We start from the raw sequence: 23,919 nt of genomic DNA, 5'->3' as shown, positions 1-23,919 counted from the left end.
TGGCCAAGATGGCGACCTGAGCAGATGCAGGATCGCATGGCTCCCCGGTCCTGATTCCCATCGCAGCCCATAATTTCCACATCACCCCCTAAAATTCACAAACGTCTACCTCCCTAAGTTGTAGAAGCGGCTGCACGACCTGGTCCAACGAATCGAGCAGGTCGGACTCCCGGGACGCCTTCAGCTGCACGGCGGAGCCGACTGGGGCCGGAGCAAAATGGCAGCCTGAGCGGACGACTCAGTCCTGGACAGCAACCACAGGGAGATCCCGAAGGCCGGCAGACGAGCTAAGTGGCGGAGACAAGGACTAGCCTCTGGAGCGGTGCACTGCAGCACTCTCGAAGACTGGGGTGAGCAGTGACGCGAGAGATGGTCGCCGCCGGTGTTGGCACCCTGATGGCAGGCGCGGAAATCTAGGCCCCGCAAATTTCCCGGGCAGTACTTCTCTTCTAGTGGCACATAACTTCAAGGGGGAGGTTCTTCATAAGTGCGCGGACCTGCGGGGGAGACTACTAGCATATCGCTTTGCCCTAGGGGGTTTCACGTTTACGTAGGCTCCCTCTATAGCCCCAACGAGGGCCAGGAACGATTCTTACACTCAGTCCTCACTGAAGCGGCAGACACATCAGACAGGCTTATTATATTAGGGGGGGGACCTGAACATGGTCTTTGACGCGGTCCTGACAGGTCAGGCCAACGCTCCCACCAGGCAGGTACACTATTGTCTAGTAGCAGAGACAGGCTGAAGGACCTTGACCTTCATGACCTTTGGCGCCTAAGCCATCCGCAAGAGAAGGAATATTCCTATTACTCAAACGCACACAAAACATATGCCATACTGGACCACATACTAGCATCAGGCCCGGTGTGCACTCTTGCGACTGCTACTGACATGGGGGTCATCTCACTATCGGACCACGCACCAGTCATCACTACACTCACCCTACCTCCTGCAGCACACACCCCTAGAGTGTGGCGGCTCCGTGACACACTACTGCATAGGAAGGACGTGGCGAAACATGTCCAAAACACTATCCAAGACTACCTGTCCGACAATGTCAATTCAGACACCACTCTCGCGACTCAATGGGCTGCCATGAAGGCAGTACTCCGTGGGGAGCTTATTGCGCTCTCCTCCGCTGAAAATAGGGATCGACAAAATAAACGGGACGAGCTCACACAACGGGTACGTGAACTAGAGCACATGCACCAACGGACCAGGGCCCCGAGAATCTGGCGACAACTTAAAGCAGCACGGCAACTTCTAGCGGCACTAGACATGGACCGTACGGAATACGCGGCTCTGAGGCTCAGATACACCTACTATACCGGAGGGGATAGATGCAGCCGCCTGCTTGCCAGCCGATTGCTGGTAGCGCGGCAACAGCAGAAGGTCAGAGAGATCACGCAACCAGACGGGACCACGGTGTCAGACGATGCGCTAATTGCGGATACGTTCTGCGATTTTTATGCTACCCTATACACCGGCGGCCCCCCCGAATGTCCCGGCTGCGGTGCAGTTCTTGGACTCAGTCACACTCCCTTCCCTTGCCCCTACCCAGGCGGAATACCTAGAGAGGGAAATCCTCATCGAAGAAGTGGTGGCCGCTATCGCCCGACTCAAACCAGGGAAGGCCCCGGGGCCGGATGGCTTTTCCGCTATTTTTTATAAGACCTTTTGCACCACACTTGCCCCGCTACTCACCCGACTTTTTAAAACCTTCGCCGAACCCGGCGCCATTCCACCTGATCTCCTCGGTGAATCATTATCGGTCACCCCCAAGCCAGGGAAAGGCAGGACTAAATGCGGTGCCTACAGGCCGATCTCACTACTCAATGTTGACCTTAAATTATATACAGGCATCCTTGAGGCACATCTGGCCCCCCATCTACCTGGTCTTATAGACCCAGATCAGGCAGGCTTTATCCCCGAGCGGCAGAAGGTGGACAACACCAAACGTGTGACCACCTGATCAAAAAAGCTTCCCGATTACCCGGGGAACGGATGACGCCGAGAAAGCGTTCGACCGGGTTCGTTGGCCCTATTTAGAGCTGGTCCTGGCCAAGGTAGGGATTGGAGAAAAGTTCCGTACTTTCATTTTTAACTGTTACAAATCCTCCACTGCCGTGGTACGGGTAAATGGCTATAGTTCAGGCAGTTTTGCTATCGAGAGGGGGCCGAGGCAGGGGTGCCCACTGTCGCCCCTCCTGTTTGCCCTGTACATGGAGCCACTCGCTGAAAGGATATGACAAAACCAAGCAGCTACAGGGATAAAGTTTGGCAGCTTCACAGATACTATCAGTCTCTATGCAGACAACATACTGATCTTTCTAGACCATCCACGTTCGGCTCTACCGGCCTGCATAGCTGAGCTTGACGCCTTTGCCGCGGTGGCCGGGTTAAAAATGAACACAGACAAATCCATTGCTCTGGACTTGTCCCTATCACCCTCCACTAGGGCCTACCTGCAGGGCCTCTTCTCCATCCAGTGAGCGTCGGACACTGTTCCCTATTTGGGTATTCAGTTAGCTCCCACGCTTTCCACCATGACAACAGCGAACTACGCGAACCTTCGCCAGCGAATCCGGGAAGAGATAAGCTGGTGGAAGCATCTCCCTCTCTCCTGGCTGGGGAGAATAGCAGCAGTCAAAATGCCCATATTGCCACAAATCCTCTATCTCTCCGAGCCCTACCGCTACGGCCACCCACGGGATGGATTCGCCAAACACAAGCAGGTTTGGCCCAATTCATCTGGCACGGCAGGAAGCCCGGACTGAAGAGGGCAATAGCCTTGCTGGCCCCAGAGGCCGGGGGCCTGGGAATCCCTGATCTGCATAAGTATTACCATGTAGCGCAGCTGGGCTACCTGGTAGAGTGGAGCAAGTGTGAATTTGAAAAGTACTGGCTTTTTCAAGACCAGGCAGTAGCAGGACACCCATTGCAGGAAATCCCCTCCCTTCCCAAGGCATACAGACCCGCGAACCTCTAGGCTTCATATGTCACCCGGGTTCCCCTCGAGGTCAGGGATGACCTCAATGTCACCCATGACCTAACTACGTTTCCATCCCCGCTCACGCCGCTCGAGGATAATCCGGACTTCACCCCGGGTACGGAGAAAGGGACCTTTTCACATTGGCGCCCAGCGGGATGCCGTTTCCTGTACTACATATATAGCCTGGAAGGGGTGCTCCCCTTTCCACTTTTCAAACAAGAATACGGCTTCCCGGAAACGGAACGCATGCGATATCTCCAGGCTAGACATTGGGCACTTCAACCGCAGGTACGGGGGACCCCAGACAGACGATTCCCACCATATGAACGGTGGCCCATAAAATGCACTTCGGACGCCAAACTCATCTCCGACATCTACAAAATGATACAGACGCCGCCAACACACATTCATAATCCAGGCAGGGAACGCTGGGAGCGGGAGCTGGGCAGGGCCCTTAGCCAGAAAGAATGGGAGAAGATCTCTTACAGAGCACGCCACTCCGCGTACCACACTGGGCTCACCGAGACACTCACGAAAATCACCACATACTGGTATTATACCCCAGAGCGATTACACAAGATGGATAGAACAAAGGATAAGCTCTGCTGGAGAGGCTGCAGCCGAGTAGTCAACCTGGTGCACTTACTACGGGAATGTACTCACCTACAATCATATTGGCTGCACGTGCTTGATGAGGTAGATAACCACTTCCAAACAGAATTACCACATCCTCCCGCATATGTTCTGTTGGGGCTCCCTAACCCACTGACATACCCCTTGCATTCCCATAGGGGACATCAAATAGCCCTTGCCTTAGGTTCAGCGGTACAAAACATCCTTACACACTGGCGCACCACCATGGTACACTCCACCACGGGCTGGCTACACAGGATGTGGCACGTCCTAGGTATGGAAAAACTTTCCCTCACCTTGGCGGGCAATAGGGACCAATTTGAGCAACTCTGGCAGCCATTTTGATCCCTGCTACTCACGGAATTCGGAGAGATCACTTGTTCCCGATACCTTTGGCTGCTGCGGCTTTCAGAACCAACAGTCACAAATGCCTGAGACGGCCGCCACGGGAGCGACCTCACAGATATGGGAGGTGGGTCAGATGGGGGTGGGCATGAGCACTGGACCAGGGCCGGGACGGGGAAGGGGGAGAAGTCACGGGAGGGGAAGGGTGGGACAAGGAGGTGGGGGGAGTTATACAAGGGTTGTTCTTAAATGTGATATTGCATATTGCTGTTCTTTTCCTGACAGGGCGGACTTTATCCATACTACCAGGGCCTTCTTGGGCCCTGTTATCCTCTGGTTACCTCCGGTTAGCAATTGCTTGTATGACAAATGTGGATTGTTTCCTTTCCTGCCATGTTTTTCAATAAAAAGAATTAAACCTTAAACGGTATCTTATCATAGAGCTCAAATATCATGCTCTGTCCTGTGACTCGTTTCTGCTTATTCTTTTAACATGGAGACTGGTCTTTGCTTTTCTTTCTCTGACTGCAAAGTGAGAGGGTTTTGTGATGTGAACTATGTGACAATCTTGCTGAGTGTGAAAGGAAAGGCTGTAGGAAGTTGTTTTTTTCCTAACACACAACAGAAATGGAACTGTACAAATGTTTCACATTTTTCATTAGTTAGGAAAGCAAAAAATGAAGTACTTTCTTTTGTACTTCTGAAGTATGATGGAGACAAATATTTTATTATGATCAAAACAAATCAAGGCACTTTACTTGGTGACGCACTATTGATAAATACTCACTTTAAACCCGTTTTCTACACATTATCATTTGTGCGCAGTATGGACTTATGAGTAAAACAACACGTCTGTGCAAATGATCTGCTGTCTGTGAATGCCAGTGTGCTACTATGCCATTCTTTAGCATTATAATTGCGAAAATGTGCTTCAGAATTCACCACTCTCTACATACTACACCGACACCTCTCTCCAGCTATATGAGTGTGGCTCATTTGCTTCACCTGTTCTTTGTGTGATTCTTTCATTTTTCCCAATCCCCATGACTTCAGTAATGTAACATTGACTGCAGCACCCCACACTCTGATAATTGTTCCAGCACCACTGAAAAAAAGCAAACAACTGTTATTTCACTAATGCTTTTTGTTAACTCTTCTTGTAAGCAGATAACATCATTTTCCAAGCTCAACTGATTTTTGGCTCAGATTTGACCTGCCACCAGGGGGCAGCACCTGAACTATGAAATTGTTCCAGCACCACTGCTTCAAAGTGGCCCAGCTCACGGGCTTACCGCTCTGCCTTTGCAATGTGCAAAACGTTATTTTCTGGCCATTGCCGCAGGCATTACTTTCTTGTTTCCTGACTGAAAGACTTCAAAACACGTTGGTTGTCAGGCGGGGAGACCTGAGCAAGCTGTAAACACAGCCTGGGGAAAACATGACTAGGAACATTCGCTTTACTGGCAGCGTTGTATCTGCTCACTGCAAAGAAATCGAAGACGGACGTGTTGGCGCACTCACCTCAGCTAGATAAAACTCGTCGTACTGCCTCTTAAAAGTTTCTCCTTTATAATAGTTGCTAGCAGCAACGATGACGTCCACGGCAACCATGCTCAGAATAAACATGTGGAAAATGGACGATCTCATCATTTTCTGCGGAGTAAAGGAAAAGAGGTCATTCGAAAGAACGATCAATATTTAAACGTGGCATTAACGCGGCCTTTATCATTGAAGATGTTACAACTATGCTTCTCCCGGAACACACTGTTCAAAAACACAGTCAATAGTGAAAACAAGCAAAAATATAGACTGAAATGACATTTGCCGTAAAATCCATTACTTTATCGAAATAAAATATGTTTTTTGCCCTGCGACAAATCTTTTTATTTCAGCATGACAGATCTAGCCAGTACGCTTAGCAGTCAGCTACTAGGGGAGTTGGGTAGGGGGAGGAAAAGTGTTGGTGGGGGGGGGGGGGGGGGGGGGGGGGCGAAATTTCCAAATAATGACCAAGTCTCGAAGAACCAAACTGTGAGGCTTATTTATGAGCCGTTGCGACACTTTTGCGCCACTGGTGCATCACTTTTTAAGAAGCACTAGCGATGTAAAAAATGCACCATGTTGCGCTCCATTTTCAAAGGGATGCATCTAGGCAGATGCGTCTTTGTAAACCCCTGCAGTACATTATACCTGCGCCAGGTATAATGTATGCAGGGTGGGCGTTCCCCCACAAAAAGCTTTGTAGAAGTGACGCATTGAAATCTTTGAGATATCAGTGTGCCACTTCTAGAACGCCATTGCGTCAGTATCTTATGCCTGCCGCACAGCAAGCATAAGACTGATGCAGTGCTATAATCATAACCCTCTCCCCTATCTTGCTGGAGTTGCGTCACGCTTCCGAAACAACTCCAGCAATGCGTCAGTTTTGCTCCGACAGATACGTCAGTGATACTGACATATGTGCCATTCCTTGTGACATGATGCGTCATACAGTAAATATGATGCATCAATCATGTCGCAAGGAGGGAGAAGTGAAAACTGTTGCATCGCTGTTTTCATAAATAAGGTCCCTAATTTTCTTAACATTTTTGGTTCTCGTGTGGGAATTCACAAAACACCATTTCCCCTCAAAATTCAGTATAAAATAGATTTGGGAAAAAGATAAGAAATTAACCACCACACTAACATTAAGACTAGGACCATAAAAGGAGTGAAATTCTTTTAAAAATGGCTTCGGGATACACAAACAACATTTGTGTTTTTTGGACTATTTGGTGAGCACAAAATACATCCTTGCATCAAAAACTGAAGCAAGGACTCATTTTGCACTAAAATATAGTGCTAAATGACAGATTTGCATTTCCCAACATTTTAAGTAATTATGCAGAAACAATTTACACACATTTCACACACCCCTACAAAATACCTGCCAGCAGGCTTTAGCACAGTTTAATAACAATTCAGCGTTAAAAACCTATTAACTTTAACATATGTCTCTCATGTGTTAAATATGGCAGACCGTTAGACGTGGCATCCTTGGCATGCTTTTCCGCCTAACTTTTTGACTTTAGACCTCCTGTCTGCTGACTTCGTTTTTTCTGGTTTTAGGACTCTACACTCATTCCCAATTGGCATATTTAATTAACTTGTAAGTCCCTAGTAAAGTGGCACTACCTGTGCCCTAGGCCTGAAAATTAAATGCTAATAGTGGGCCTGCAGCAATGATTGTGAAACCTACTTTAGTAGCACTTTAAACATGTCTCAGGCCTGAAATTGCAGCCTAAGTGTGTGCAGTTTAAGCTGGCATTTCAGGCTTGAAAAATAAACATTTTGCCAGGCCCAAACCTTCCTTTTTAATATATATAAGAAACGGTAGTGTAGGCTCCGGACATCCCAAACTGTAGGGTTCAATGTTTTTAAAAAGTAAGAAAACTCTGGTAGTGAAAAACTCTTACATTTGTTTTTCACTACTGCAAGGACAACCACTCTCATAGAATAACATTGGAGCTACCTTATTATATTAGTACGCTGTAATTTCCAAATGGGTGCAGGCAGCCAGTTCATGTTTGGTATCTTTGTAATTTTTTTTAATTACAAATCCTAACATATGGTGAAGTCAAATTTGAAGTTACTCGTTTGATAAAGTTGACATTTTCTTGCCATAGCCATTTCGTGCCTGCAGCCTGTCTCTGGGTCACAGCGGGTGTTATCAGTTCATCTCCTGACTTGAGGGACTTATCGAAGGTCCTCATGGTTCCCCAGAGGTAACTACATGATGCTTCTCAGGAGCTCTTGGTGGTACAGCAGGGCTGGCGACATTGCCTGCCGCAAACTCGGATCCCTTAGCCCTACTTGCTAGAACTGCCATTAAGTTGGTTGAAGATGGTGGCCCACGGAGATGCTTTGAGGGGGATTGCGGGATTGACTGCTTATGGGATAAATCGGATAGGAGATCTGTATAAGGACAGAAAAATGCGCTTATTTGAAGACTTTGTGTAGTATTTTAGAATACCAGGCGACCAATTGTTGTTGCACCTGGCAATGGTAGTCACGATTAAGCAACATTGGGGAAAAGGAGACTTGGAACCTGCAATGCATAAAATCTGTCAACTGCTCTGTACAATGGCGGGTTGTGTAAAAGCGGTCACTTCACTATATAAATCCATATGAGCTAACATTCTAATTAGCCTTACAGAATTGAAAGTTAAATGGGAGACAGATTTAAAGCTAGAAATTTCTGATGCAGATTGGGCGAGGATGCTGGCAAACACACCCACTGTGTCTCGTAATGTCATATTTAAATTAATAAATTTTTATTTGCATATAGCTTATCTCACATCTGATAGATTCAGTAGGTTCAATGCCGCTGCTGCTGCAGCATTTCCAAGATGTGGGGGCTTGAAGCAGAAATGCTTCATATGGCATAGTCCCGCCCCTCTATAGTGACTTACTAGGAAAAAGTAGTGGAATGTGTTAATGATATCACACAACAGGTGATCTCTTGTACACCACTGGGTTGTCTTCTTGGGGGTTACTCCCACCCTAAAATTAGAAAAAACACTACAAGATTTATTTCTTTGGCAATGATACTTGGTAAACGAGAATTGTCAATGCATTGGAAATCTGCAGGGGGACGACCACTGCTTAAGTTGTGAGATGAGCTGCTTTAATGGGCAGGGATTGAGAATGCTGAATTGTTTCGTGAATTGAAGAGAGGGCAGGGAAAAATTGATAGGGCTAGAGCATAGGAACATTTAGTAGATAACCTACAGGCTCTGGATGTTGGTTCAGATACTTCCGGCAACTTCCAGTTTTCACAGGAGGATTCAGAGGGTTGAGGTGAATGACTTTGCGGGGGAGCCTTTGGGTGGAATTTGAAACTATAGTGGGGAGCGCAGCATGGCAGAGGATTATGGAACTCTAGAAATGACAGCTTGATAATGGGCTACTAAACATGGGGATGTTGGTTGATGTTGTTTGATAGTAATATGTTACGCTTTTGAGCTGCATGAGTTTGAAAGATGTGTAGATCTTTAACCTGCTTCACTTTGTACTGGCACACATAGATCATTGCATGTTTTCGATGTGCTGTATTCTGGTTGCGCTGAATCATCATATCTTTAACTTACTTACTTACTTATTTGTCTGCTTTTGATGTGCTATGTCCTGGCCATGTGTTGCTCTGTATTACCACTGTGCATAGATCATTTCCTGTTTCTGATGTACTAAGACCTGGCAGCTAATAGTTTTTTTTATTTTTTTGTTATATGAAAACAATAACATTTTCTTTAAAATAAATAATGACTGTGTGTTGTTGGCAGTTGGGCTTTGTGTATTGCTCCCTAACAGACACACACAATGGAGAGCTTAGGTGTGACTGGATGGGCTATTACTGGCAGGATGGGAGAGAAGAGCTGGCCTCAGCTCCACTTATGGTTGAATAGGTTGCTCCCTGGCTCCAAACAAAGGGCTGCATACCTCCTGTAGTTAGATTGAAGCCAGGGCCTAGAAGGCAGGGCACCTGTGCACTTCGAAGCGATGCCCCTAAAGTTTCTCTTCACTTCAAAGACACAACTGTGTATACATACTGGACCTCAGACATCACATCTTCAGTACACTTCTGGACCTGTAGATATTCTGACAGGAAGAAGGTCTGCTGTGCTGCCAAAAGGACTGCCACTTTGATGCAATGCTGCCCTGAAGGATGGCTGCCCTGCTGTATTGTGCTGACTGACTGCCCTCTTGCCTGGGCGAGAATACTGAACCTGCTCTCTTGAACCCAGGGTGATTTAAAAGGCTAGATGGCTGGCCTCCTCATCTAAAGCCTTACGGACACAACAGACTACCAACAACCTTGCACCTGGGCTCTGCTATCTGTGAGTCTACCCTGCCAAGTGGGGCCACCCTAGTTCTGGACCCTTGAAAGTGGGCTTAAGGTGCTCTGCCAGCCTCTGTGGGTCCAGTGTGGCACAACCTGAGAAGAACCGACACATTCCCCCTGCTGCGTGGATTGCACCTGTCCCAAAGACTCTCATCGCATTGGCTGCCCCATCAGAACCCACTGTTGCGTGATGTTTGTTGCAATTACAAAATGTATTCTGAGGCCAAATGATGCCATTGCTTAATTTGACACTTTGAGACTGGGGCGTGAGTTTAAACATGTTACATCCCCCACATTGAAAAATTCCTGAATGCAGTTTGGATGTATTCACCAACTCATTTCTTGGACGGGTGTGCACCAATCTGTCTCTCAGGTCAGAAGCATGGCAAAATGCAAACCGAGGTTTAGGCATTTATTCTATCCCACATTCAAAAGATGCCATGTCTTACGTATAATTTAGCTTATCTTAGTAGACAGAGTCAAACATGAAAACAACAGGAACACACTCAGCATTAGATTTCAAATGCTTTTCCTGTAGGGCCATGTGAGGAATATTCAGAGCTCTATAGTGAGACTGATTGATACATCTTTTTGGATAGGCTTGCTGTTCCAACCATTCCGCCAATCAGGATGATTGTGCGATAAAAGTGTGGACATCAGTGCAGTTTCTCATCTATCTAAAAATTGGCCTATGGGGAAATTATCCCTCAAAGCTCGGGATGAAAAGATGTGTAGTGTAACATAGAATTTCTGTTGATCAGTTTTTGGTGCCCTTCAGTGGGGAGTCTGAATAAATCAGTACAGGAGAAACTGCACTGATTCGCACAATCATCTTCCATGGTGGTAGCAGTGGCGGCTGGTAAGTTTGGGGGGGAGGGGGGCGGATGAGGGAAGGCAGCAGTCCTATCGTCATCACAGAGTGGGATGGGGTCAAGGAGACTACTGACCCCACCCCACTCTGTGCTGAAGTGTCACTGATTGACACTCGACCCTGGGCGCTTCAGGGCTTAAATCTGAAGCACTCAGGTGCGAGGCAATCAGTGACGCCATCACTCGTCACTGAGGGGAGGGCCTCAGCAACCTTTGCTGAGCTGAGAAAGTCATGCCCAATGGAGCTGTGACTTTCTCAGCCCAGCGAAGTTCAGTTCAGGCAGCCAGGAGCCAGCGCTAAATGCGCATGTGTGTCTCCTGGCTGCTTAAACTGAAAGTGAGTAGTGTCTGTCAGGCTGACTTTTGTTCAGCCTGACAGACACTGTTCCTACTGGGGAAAAGGGGGCGGGGCCCTTCCGCCCAAATGGATCAGCCGCGCCTGGATCGTAGGCTGGAACATTAACGAGCCTATCCTAAAAAAGATATCAAACAAATAGAGCCAGCAAATAGAAAGAAAGCAACTGTGACTGGCATAACAAAAAAGCCAGTGGTAACCAATGGGTGCAATGCATTCCTAGGTCAGGTTTCAGAATATCCCCAAGATATCTTTGCAACCAGACAGCTGCGTTGCCTGGTGAACTTCTACCTAAGGATATCAGAAAGTAGTCATTAACTGACAAGAGAAGTAGAAAAGGTTGGAGGTAGGGGAAGGGGATAAAAAGAAAGCAAATCCGTTAAGTTGTAAATACTTAAAAATGAGAGAACAATGAAGGAAGAAAGTACTGAATGAGGTGAGGACGAAAAGCATGAAATGAAGAAAAGGAGGAATGATGGCGTGGAAAAGCAATTAAAGTGAGACGAGATAACAAACATAAATATATGAGGATTTCGTTTTTAAGTTTAAGGCCAGTTTCCTAATTATAGATATAATCAACCAGTTGTGACAATGGGGTATTGGGTTAACCTTGAAATGTATTTTCTAATGTAGACATTTTCATTTGGAGGTCAAAATTGAATGCACGCCCTTTCAATGTAAGGTTTCCTGATGGTTATATCACAAACAGACACGACGAGACCTGTTGTATCAAGCGTAGTGGCTGTTTCCGACTCCTCATCTTTGCTTTCAAGACCTTGAAGAAACAGCATCTAAATAAATTGCATTAAATTGCACTCTCATCGCGGCAGTGCCATGAAACCGGAAAGGACTGTCGGGTCGATTTCACAGCTGTTGGTAGCAGGATACAGCAAGTGCACATAAGCCTGATTTAAATCAGCTCCCAGCTTTGCCATGTGTAAAAAAAAGAAAAGAAGGAATTGCTTCAAAGAGCAGGTAAAGTAATTGAAAGTTGCCAGGGGCGGTTCTTGCCCGTCAAGGTCAGATGAAAACCTTAAGAGTATTTCTTCTTGATTTTGCAAGCTGGAAAAAATAGCAGCGATGTTATTGCGCGGATAGTGAAAATAAATGATTATTTCGACCTCGCTCGGTGATTTATGTCAAAAGGTATTTACATTCTGTGTGGGGTTTCTGCATCTGAGTAGGGTGAGCAGCGTCTACTTTACATGAAATAATTGAGATAACTGATGCACGTCAGTTGATGTGAGGCAAGTGACGCACGCTGCAGTGGTTCTGGTCTGCTCATGCAATAGCCTTGTTGACCTTCCGGGTTTCCAATATACAGGCACTTCCTGTGTAAGGCTTAAATTCACAAATGTTGACACAAATAAATGAATGCGGTGCATATTAATGCACACGGCACAGAATGGCCCAGCCGCTTATTATTACCCTGCGTATTAGCCAGTGACGTAGGAAGGATGTTATGAGCCTTAAAGCAAGCAAGGAAATTGTGACCTACAATTCTGGGGTCGGGTGGTACATGACTGCTTTTTTTGGGGTGCCATTGCAACTGCTGCTCCATTGATAGCTAAGCCCCTGCTACTAACTGTCGTCACAGCAGTCGTCACCTTTCAAGGCCAGCCTCACCTTAACTCACATACATGCAGGGCTCGAGTCGGGGTACCACGCGGGTGGACGGCATCCCCCACTTATTTTACTAGGAGCTCGATTACTGGAGCAAATGGAGCCACACATTCACTTTTTGGCCTCTTGCATGCCTACATGAATTGGCCCCAAAGCATCTAAAGTGGGAATATTCAGGGAATATTCATATACAATTAGTACCGTTTTTTATTATTAGGGAGCTGAAGGTTTTTGGCTGATTCACATATACATATATAGAGTGTGATTTGTATGTTAAAGTTGGCCATAGTTAATGTAGGCCTCGATTTAAAACTTTAAAACGACTCGTGTTAAGTTGAAATAATTGTCTTTATGCTGTATATTTCTTCTTTTTGCTCTTTTCAGGAGCAAACGTACGCCAGTACACCTTGATTAAATTGTATGATTATGCTTCAGTTTCTGTGTGAATGTTTATCTTTATTGGTTCCTTTGGAGAGCTGCAAAATGAATTTCTGCACCTCTAAGAAGAACACACTGATTGGATTGTATCATCCCAGTACAAGTATCCATTGAAGGTCGTGCAGCAATAAATCTATTGTGTGCCAGCTATGGAAAGAAGGTAGAGTCCTGTTATCATAACATGTTCGGTCCAGATTGGTTCTCTCCATGGAAACTGTTGAGAGTTGTTTTTCACTGTAAAAATCTGTACTGTTTAATTGTGCACTGTATCCATATGTACTAAAGTATTTTCCCATTGACACAGAATGGGTAAAACCCATTGTCACAGAATGGTTAAACCCTTTGATACATCTGGCCCTTAATTAGCTCAGAAGCTCTTTCCACTCTTCTCAGAGCAGATTAATAAACCTTTCTAGTTTGAAAATCTACCACTCTCTATCAAATGTGCTTCACTATCACCCATCGTACTTGATTTGTAGTGTCAAGCCTCAGTCCGGGACTAAAGGCCCATCCAATCCAGTACAGCTTCTACTTGAATTGGCACCATCGATCTGCACGGTGCAAATATGCTGCATCACAACATAGGTAATACTCTTTTTTGGTCTGATATTTTATGCAATGTGAGACACGAGAGGATGAGGCAATCTTCTTCATGTAACCTATACGCAGACACAACACCGTCTTACCCAGGAGGAACTCAAGACATGGTTCTGAAATTACAAAAACTGGTTCCTCTAAACATTGTGGCAAGATTACGTCTACCAAAAAAATGAAGACGTTGAAAGTGGCACCCTACAAGTTCCTCAAAGCCAAGGGAAGATCACAACAAGGTAAGGAACAGGAGAAACTGATCCATGGCCAAAAGGTAACCATTGCTAAAAACACCTCCAGAAACTGGTAAGAATTACATGCTCTTGGTTGAACCCTTATAGCCTTACAGCATCCTATATAGGGGGAACAATGACACGATTTGCTTGCTAGTATAGCAGTCTCCTGTGTCTCCCACATAACCAGTACTAAATCTTTATTTTACAACCTTCCCTTTCAATGTATAGACCATTGAACAAAGACAGAACTGGGCTGACAGAGGAAGAAGCAAATCAGGGCAATGTAGCTACTGGATAGCTACCTCTCCTGCTCACCAGTCCTTTACCCTACTCTCACCCTTAGCAAAAGGAAAATGGGGCAAAGCAATAAAGGGACAACTGACTTGGAAAGGCATCCACTTATGGACGACTGTACAGGATAATAAAAGGGGTTATACCCCTGAAGTAATACTAGAGCTCTGCGCTGATTCTACCCGGGCTGACAAGTGCCCCCTGGTGAGGCCTGGAAGACACGGAGGGAAAATCTGGAATGCACACCGGACGGTGGCACACGGGAGTCGTTGTGACTATTCTGGCACGGTGTCCTTTCCACGGACCAGAAATACTTAGCTCAGCTGCAGAGGAGTGCCTCTCTCGCATCTCGCTGAGATCAATCTAGTGCCCTCATAGGGGAGATAGCCATGATGCGGGACAAAGACCAGAGGCCCACGAGACAAGGCAAGCTTGACAAATATGCAAAAGTGATTCATCAACTGCAGGGACCGGAGGGGGATGGTGCAGTCATACCGGATAGCGCGGCCACACTGCAGGCCATTCAAGCTTCTGGAGAAGCCCTAGAGGGGAAAATGACGGAGGTGCCCACATAGGTGTCCCTGTTGCATCAAGACTTGCACAATGTCTCGGAAAGAGTCACCAAAGCAGAAGCACGTATATCGGAGGTAGAAGACTTATCCCAAAGCCTGAGAAATGAAGTTACCCAAATGGCTGCATCACTAAAAGAAGTGGCATGGAGAGTAGACGATGCAGAAAATAGGCCTGCAGAAGTCATTTACGATTTGTTGGATTTCCTGAGGGCTCGGAAGGGAAAGACCCAGGGAAGTTTCTGATGTCATGGATTAAAGACACACTCTCAAGCACACAATTTTCAACCTGCTTCATAATTGAGAGGGTGCATAGGATGCCTAGCTTCCAGCCCCCCCTGGGGCCCCGCCGAAACCCCTGACCACACGCTTCCTTAATTTTCAATTCAGAAAAGGGGGTGGTGATGAACAGAGTGTCTGAATTAAGCAGACCACTCTTACCCAGTCCAAAGATCAGGGCTTGATCCATCACCGTTATTTATCTCACTGCACCATCCCATCTCAGAGCCTAGCTATATGCAAATCAGTCTGTCCCTGGCCCAGTGCATCATGGGAACAGGGCAGACTAAACTACCAAGCCAATTCTTCACCAGAAAGGAGACAAGCTACCGGGGTCTGGTTTCTGGCATTTCAGCCGTCTTCGGCCCGGCTTGCTTGAATCCTGATGGTGCAGTGAGAAAGGGACTCATGTCTGAGTATACCCTGCCACACCTATAGTGGCCAAAAACGATTCAGAAAAGGGGGTGGTGATGAACAGAGTGTCTGAATTAAGCAGACCACTCTTCCCCAGTCCAAAGATCAGGGCTTGATCCATCACCGTTATTTATCTCACTGCACCATCCCAGCTCAGAACCTGGCTATAAAAAACGGTGATGGATCAAGCCCTGATCCTTGGACTGGGTAAGAGTGGTCTGCTTAATTCAGACACTCTGTTCATCACCACCCCTTTTTCTGAATCCTTAATTTTCAAGACAGAAAGCAAATTTTGAGAGATATACGGCTAAAAGGGGATGTTCAATATGGGAATACGCTGATAATGGTGTTTCCAGATTACTCCCGGGGAGTACAGAAACAGCGTAGAACCTTTGACTCTGTCAAGGCCAAGTTGAAGAGCCTTAAAATGCAATATATGCTGTTATTTCTGGCAAAGCTCAAGGTTATATTTCAAGGAACCTGGCACTTCTACCAAACTCCAGATGAGGTGTGGACATGGCCTGAGGAGCAACCACCAGTGAGGCAAAGAGAAGAACCAATGGAAACCCTGAACTCAAGCCGGTTTAAAAGCACAGGCTCCGGAACACGGAGAGGGAGGAGATGACGCAGGTTGACGGCTTCACGTGGGACTTATCCTAAAACACCATCTCAAGCCAGAAGACTCGTACACCGCAAGACCCAGATATCTGAATCTGATGGAGAACAGCCACAAGAAAATGACAGTCAGCACCGCAGCAAGTCCCGATACCAGACGACCTCGGAACCCTCGGACCAAGAATACTCCTCAGATCCAGACTGTGAACATCCATTCTACAGAAAATTTACCAATTGGAAGATTAGGGTCATCAAGCCGACATCACAGACGCCCACCAGCAGCAATTATCAAAAAGTGGTGGTGAAGGCTGAAATACTGGGGCTGGGCAGCTGCTGAGAGCCTATGTGACACTAGCTAAGTAGACATAGACACTGTACGTTACGCCCACTAAGAGAATAGACTTTGATTTGAACGTACAAGTTTTGTTTAGACTAACTGGGGGTTGAGGGAGGGGGTGGAGACAGACTGCTTAAGCTTCACCTGAGCTATAGTTGTCATGTTGACTAGTTGGGGGATGGTGCGGGTGGAGAGGGAGTGTGGGAAGGGAAGGGGGGCGTACAGCTGCAGCGAACCCTGCAAATTGAGTTTGGGTTAGTATGCACGATACACAGATTTAGATAGATCAGAAACACAGCTTGCGCAGGGCGAAAAAAATAAACAAGACAGAAAGCAGACACTGACTGAGACACAGCAGAACATCTGGGAAAAGCTTAAATACAAGCAATGGGCAGAGGAACCTATTCGATATTGACATGGAATGTCAATGGATTAGGGAAAAGAATTAAGAGAGGACTAGTGAGCAAATACATTCGGAGACTCAAGCCAGATATTGTTTTGCTACAAGAGACACATCTAATGGGCTCTCATTGCTCTTTTCTAGGTAGGGGTAGGTACACTATACTGGCACATGCAGGCTTTTCAACGGGTTCGAGGGGAGTGGCGATAATGATTAGAAAAGCACCCCCCTTCCACATTTAAAAAAAAAGGCAGATTCCAGCTGGACGTTCGTGGCAGTACAGGGAACGTGAGGTCCGAGAGAGCTGACTCTGATTTGTGTATATGCTCCTCCAAAGCTGCAACAACACACATTGGGCAAAATAGCACAGATAATCCTGGACTCAGGCCCCTCTACACATATCATTGGTGGTGATTTTAATGATGTAATAAATCCACACTTAGCCCGTACGCAGGCTAGAATTGGAACGCATTCTCCTACCCAACTTGAACGCTTCCAAAATACATTGGGACTGACCGATCTCTGGAAACGCCAACATCCGACCGACTGAGTATATTCATACTTCTCGGGCTCAGACAGGGTCTTCTCCAGGTTGAATGACTTATTTTGTCTATCGGGAGAAGTGGAGTGCATTGAAAAAGCGGGAAATCTGGCAAGGGGCATTTCCGATCACTTTCCTCTATGGCTGACGGTGGGGAGGAGGAACGTGGGGAGTCTGGGGAATGGAGGCTGCAAGCCTGGGCCCTGCATGACAAGAAAATTGCCTATGGGATTCATATAGACTCGGAACTCTTCTCCAGAGAAAATGAAGGCACGGTGTCCTCAACAGTAACTTTAAGGGAGGCATATAAAGCAGTGATACGGGATAGAGGTCAAAATATAATAGCCCATAAAAAATGGAAGCAGACCCAGAACATTGAAACCCTAGAGCAGAGACTTTTAGATCTATAAAAGCATATAGACACAGATACAGACCACTGCATGCTGAGAGAGATTAAAGTAACCCGGAGAAAATGTAAAAGCTTAATCACACAGGAAGTGAAAGCCCAACTATTGGCCACACAACACAGACTGTCTGAGTTGGGAGACAGGGCGGGAAAGCTGCCTGCTTGGCTGTGTAGGAGTGAGGGCGAGGGGAGATGGGTGAATTCCAATCAGGAGCAAGGTGAGGTGTACACTACATCCCTTAATATAGCAAATGCTTTAGCTCAATAATATACGGAGTTATATAGAGCCCGACCACTGTCAGACGCTACCCAATAGACTCCTATTTAAAAACGGTGGTCACCCCCGCTCTGTCTCCAGGTGAGCTGAAGCTCCTAGAGGGAGATTTGACCCTAGATGAAGTCTGTGATGCAATTGGTAGACAAAAAACAGGGACTCCCCACAGAATTTTTTTTAACGCAACGCTAATCTCCTGGACCCACACCTCTTGAATATGTTCTGGACATCCCTAGAGGAAAAGACACTCCTGCTTGATTTGCGGCAGGCATACAGTGTTGGTGATTCATAAATCAGGTAGACTTCCAACGGAATGTGGATCTTATAAACCCATATCCTTATTGAATGTGGAAACAAAGAAACTGGCCACAGTGTTAGCGACACGTCCCCTGACAGTAATATCACCCCTTATTCATTGAGACCAATCCATCTTTATGCCGCGACGGGCCACAAGACTCAATCTCGGTAGGCTAGCTAGCTGGATGGATACAGTAGAGAGCAGACCCAGAATACACGCATTTCTTTCCTTAGATGCAGAGAAGTCCTTCAACACGGTGCACTGGCCATTTCTGAGGCAAACTCTGCTGAAGTTAAGTTTCGGCCCGGTCTCTATATATCTTGGGTGGACCTACTTTATACTAACCCAGTGGCCAGGGACTGAGTTAACGGGGCAACTTCGGAGGCTTTCCAGGTCCAAAGTGGCACCCTGCAGGGCTGCCCCCTCTCCCTGCTGCTGTTTGCACTAGTCCTGGAGCCATTGGCCTACCTAATCAGGGCTCGCCAGGAGATCACCGGATTTAAGGATAACGAGGGTGCCCTTTCGGATGTGAGTATATCGCTTTATGCAGACGACATATTCCTATATATCACAAACCCGGATAGGTCACTCCCGATAATACTAAACGCTTTTCAGGAATATGGTCAACATGCGGGTTACAGTATTAATTGGGACAAATCCAGTCTGTACTCAGTAGGAGAGTCTATAGACAAGAGCCGGATTCCAAGATGTTTTCAGGTGGCCCAAGATGGGTTCAAATGTCTGGGTCTGTATGTTACTAACAACGATACGACCAACCTTACCCACAATGTCAGGAGGGTAATTGCGGAGTTTCATGGACATGTTGAGAGATGGAGGCGACTACCGCTAACTATTAGGGGTAGAGGTGCATTATACAAAATGATCACATTTCCGAAATTATTATGGGCTATATGTAGGAGGCCAAATACCGGTCGGTAACGGCCGATTTCTGCCATTACCGACCGGTATTTGGAGTTTCAGATGTAGGGGGCCAAAATATTTCTCAATCTGTAAATTTACCGAATTGGTAATTTTACCGATTCTGTAAATTACCGATTTGGTAAATTTACAGATTCGGTAATATGGGATGTAGGTGGCACTGAAAACAGTGCCACAGGCCCTAAATATTTCGTAATTTACCATCAAATTCTATTTGATGGTAAATAACGAATTCCTGTGTACATGCATATCTGTGCATGTACACCTGTGCCATGTGGCACACATACATGCCCTAAGGGCTAAGTATTTCAGTAAAAATACCTACATAGCATTTACCGATTTGTAAATACCGAATCGGTAAAATTCGGTATTTACGAATCGGTAAATGCCATTTACCTACATATGGCCCTATGTGTGCTGCAAAATTCATTTTGTAGAATACCCAAAGATATCTTTGCAGCGATTGACGCGGACTTACGCACGTTAATGTGGGATGGTAGACATCCACGAATTGCAATACAGACATTGCAGCGAAACCAATATAATGAGGGGCTCGGCTTACCAGACATACGGGCATATTACAGTGCTGCCCATTTCACTAATGAATGGGGTCATGCGGCGGGAGAGCACCCCACTTATGCCCTTGAATGGCTACAGTTTAAAGAATACGTGTATCTTCATTACATATGTGGAGGCAAAGGGGTTTGCCAACTTTTACCGGCCACACAGAGAGTAATCAAGGCCTGGCGGGGAGCGGAAAGGCAGATGGGATGGGACAAACAGATTACAAGAGAAACCCCTCTTTGGTAGGGTACAAGTTTGCCGGAGCTTGGTAAACTCCGCAACCTTAGAAAATGGGATCTAATCGGGATCACTAAAGTAGGTGACGTTTTAGAGGGAGGCACACTAGCTTCCTTTGAAAAGCTGCAAATCACATATCAACTGTCGGACACCCAGAGATATTCATATCTCAGACGGCAATATGCATGGTGGGCAGAAGAAAGAGATACGGCGGAGCTACCAGAGTTTGGCCCTCTCGAAGGTAGACTACTGCAGGAAGAACTCTCTCTGAAGGCTATCTCTTGGACCTACAAAACGTTAATAATAATATGCCAGATAAATTAGGGGCACTCAGGGCAAGGTGGAAAGCTGTTACGGGACCTCTGGAAGATATAGATTGGGAGGCGGCCCTGATGCAACAAAGAGAGGTGGCGATCAAACAACGGTTGCATCTAATACAATTTAAGGTCCTTCATAGAGAGTACTTCGATCAGGTGCGTCTCCATAACATGGGTAGGGGGCAGACACCTCAGTGCCTGCGATGCAAAATCAGAGCTCTGCGCGTATATACACACGCTTTGGGAGTGTAGGAAGATCCAACTATACTGGAGTCGGGTGGCAGGGGAACTAAATAAAGTCCTAGGGATGCACCTAGAGATGGAGCCGAAACATGCCCTATTGGGCATTCCTACTGAAATAGACCTGCCACGCTACCAACTTCTTCTATACAACTTAGGACTCGTAGTGGCCAAGAGAAATATTGCTCACCAATGGAGAGTCCCAAACCCGCCCACGCTTACTGAGTGGAGGGCACATATGGATCGCTACATGGTAGTGGAAAAGTGACCTACCAGGCGAGAGGATGCCCCCGAACGTTTTGTAAGATCTGGACTCCTTCAATACAATTTTATGGGCTCACTATAGAGGGGGAAAATAACAAAAACTCCAGTATGAGGCAAGGTCCAGGAGTCGAAGAGGGATGAAATACCTCGCCCTTTTCCGCTCCCTTTCCCTCATTCCTCTAATTAGGGGGTGGCCCTGTGCCCTTCGTATCATAACCAGGGTTGAATCATTAAACTGGCTGTCAATACAGATATACCAGAGAAGCATCAGCTCATTGTAATGGACAGAAAGTTAATGTTATGTAATGTTCTGCTATTATTGTCGTATAGATGTCTGACTTGTATCTATGCATCGCTGATTCTTGACTGTTTATATGCTGCATACAACTGGGTTAATAAAAACAGTTTTAATAAAAAGAAAAGGCATCCACTTCCTAAACTCCTTCCTCAGTACATTTCGGTTACAATGCTTGGAAGAGGATACCATTCCAAGAGGTAAATGGGTCCATCCAAGGTTAAACCCACCTACTGATTACTGCCTTGAAACACTTTTTTGGATACTGATGATAGCAACACTCTACTTAGATGGTCGGCCATCAGATCGTCCCTTCATGTAAGGTAGAATGCTAGCAATGCACCAGATGACACCAATTGAAACCTGTGGGGACACAGAATATAGAGGACTGCCATCTCTGTCTTATAGCCCCTTTAGTACCTGAGGTTAATGAGTAAGCAAAATGTCATTTTTTCAAGCATTGCCAATAAGTCCACCTCTCTTGTGGAGGAAGATATCACAATGCTTCCTGCATATATTATCTCAAGCCATACTGTTATAGATAATCCTCCAACTCAAGCTTTTAATGAGCCATGCACTCCAGATTTGATCGCAGTAATTGGTCAAAATCTCAATTTGATATCGTGGAATGTGGCTGTTCTTGCTAATAAGCTGAATAATCCTACCTGGGTTCGCAATTTTCAGATTGTGTGTGTGCAGGAGACCAGGGTCTCTGATACTGTCCATAAAAATTTAGAATTCCATATGCTAAACCGGATGTCACCTCTAACATAGGGCATCCTAAAGGAGGTTTATTAACCATTCTCTCTGCTTCTTAACGGGAAGGGTATCCATGTTTTACTGTGATTTCCTGTATTTCAACATTACTTTTCCTGCAATTGAGAACATTTTCTAAATGTATCATAATAAGTTTAAACATTATAATCTAGAGATTGTTAATTCACTTGAGCTGGCCATAAAAACATAATGTGTGAGGCAAATGAAGATTTTTTTATTATTTGGATAGGTGATTTAACAGTAGATTCTGCATGTTTTCCCAGGACGCAATTTGTGGAAATTTAGGGTATGACTAGGTGTCTTATTTCCCTTTCAAACATAACCCTTGTGGGGAAGACTTCAACAAGATTAACATTGATTACATTATCATTTCAAAATCTGTAGGCCACCAGTTTAACAATTTCACCATCATCCCGAAATGTTTAAGTGGCCATAATCCTTTGGCTCTTTACGGGATCAAGGTTATACCCAAAGTCAATGTCATCCGTCTAAACCACTTATAAAAGCTCACAGTAACAAGGGAATTTAGCAAAAACCAGTCAATATCGACTGATTATTTATTTTCTCATCTAGCGGGTAAGAACAGGACCAATGTTATGGTCTGTTTGGGGAAAGTAGGTAATCAAGCCACAGTGCTTTGATCATTTAACATAATTTGTAGAGCTGTGACTGAGCTGATGACAATAACCACATCATCAAGGAAGCCAACCACCAGAAAGGGCTAGACATGGGCTTGTTCTTCTGCCCATCCAAAACCAATTGTGGCAATCAAAAAATATCTGCGGTTGGTAGAGGAAGTAAAGACATATAGGGCCAGATAGAAGCAGCCAATTAGGATGAGGAAAAATACAATTAGGTAGGAAGCCTAGGTGAAGTTAAGTGAGGAAAGCAACAACTATGATGTGTGCCTTTTTTGGAAAATAGTAATTGTGTCACATTTTGAGCTAGTCATAATGCTAATACGAATACCACTGTATCTCCTTAATTATTTGCAGATCATTTTACCAAGATGTACAAATGTCCTATGGTAGACAGGGACAGTTGTGTCCCCACCTATGAAACCAAAACTGACAATAAAGATATATGAATATTCAACCTGAAGGAGGTAATCATTAACATCAAATGTAGCCCAAGGAATTAATCACCGGGACTGAACAGGGTCCCTTTAGATCTTTTCAAAGATAATATTGATTTGTGCGCACCACAATTAGCAAATGTATTGAGGCGTGGCACTTATATAGAACCCCTGTAATCTTGGTCAAATTTGATTATAATTCCCATCCGTTAGACGTGTGAAGATCGCTATGTGCAAGTAAAGTCATCTACTTTATTTCCGACGGAGACGCTAACATACACGGACACGCACTCCAGCTGGTTAGGTAACAAACTGAACTCCCAGGGAACGCCCACTTTGAACACAAACAAAGAACCTTCAACTCATTAAGTTGCAATCAACTGGAACGCAACTACCTCACACAAAAATACAAAACACTTTTCCCATTTCTACCCCAAAAAAACAAATACAAAAACTAAACACAAAAATAAGCATAAGTAATTCAACATACAAAATCCTTCAGGTACCCTGGTCCCCTTAGATTTCTGACACTTCTGGCAAAGAGGAGGGTTTCCCCCCCAATACCTTGGGGAACATTTACATATCCCAATGGCAACAGCCCGGAACTACAACCCTATCCTCGACCAACTTCGCCATTGGTATTCACAACTATGTCTCTCATATCCTGCACCAACTCACAACCATTGCTTTGTGCAGCTTCCTCCCAACGAGTCACCCACCTCTCTGATAAAGTGGCAAACGTCTAAAACTCCAGCTCTCACCATTCTCCAGCATCACACCATGACTAAACGGTTTTTTGACTTTAAAAGGCCCCAAAAATTT

At 45.6% G+C, this 23,919-nt stretch overlaps 1 protein-coding gene across 1 annotated transcript in view; it reads right to left on the bottom strand.

Moving 5' to 3' along the window:
* Positions 1-23,919, bottom strand: part of NALCN (sodium leak channel, non-selective) — a 2,672,759-nt gene that overhangs the window by 1,319,861 nt on the left and 1,328,979 nt on the right. Inside the window, exon 10 of the mRNA XM_086934370.1 lies at positions 5,493-5,624. Within this exon, the coding sequence (XP_086790496.1) occupies positions 5,493-5,624 (132 nt within the window). The remainder of the gene's footprint in view (positions 1-5,492; positions 5,625-23,919) is intronic.

The sequence above is a fragment of the Lissotriton vulgaris genome, chromosome 8 (assembly GCF_964263255.1).
Source record: "Lissotriton vulgaris chromosome 8, aLisVul1.2, whole genome shotgun sequence".
NCBI classification, from domain to species: domain Eukaryota; kingdom Metazoa; phylum Chordata; class Amphibia; order Caudata; family Salamandridae; genus Lissotriton; species Lissotriton vulgaris.
This window is presented reverse-complemented; position numbering and strand designations above follow the sequence as displayed.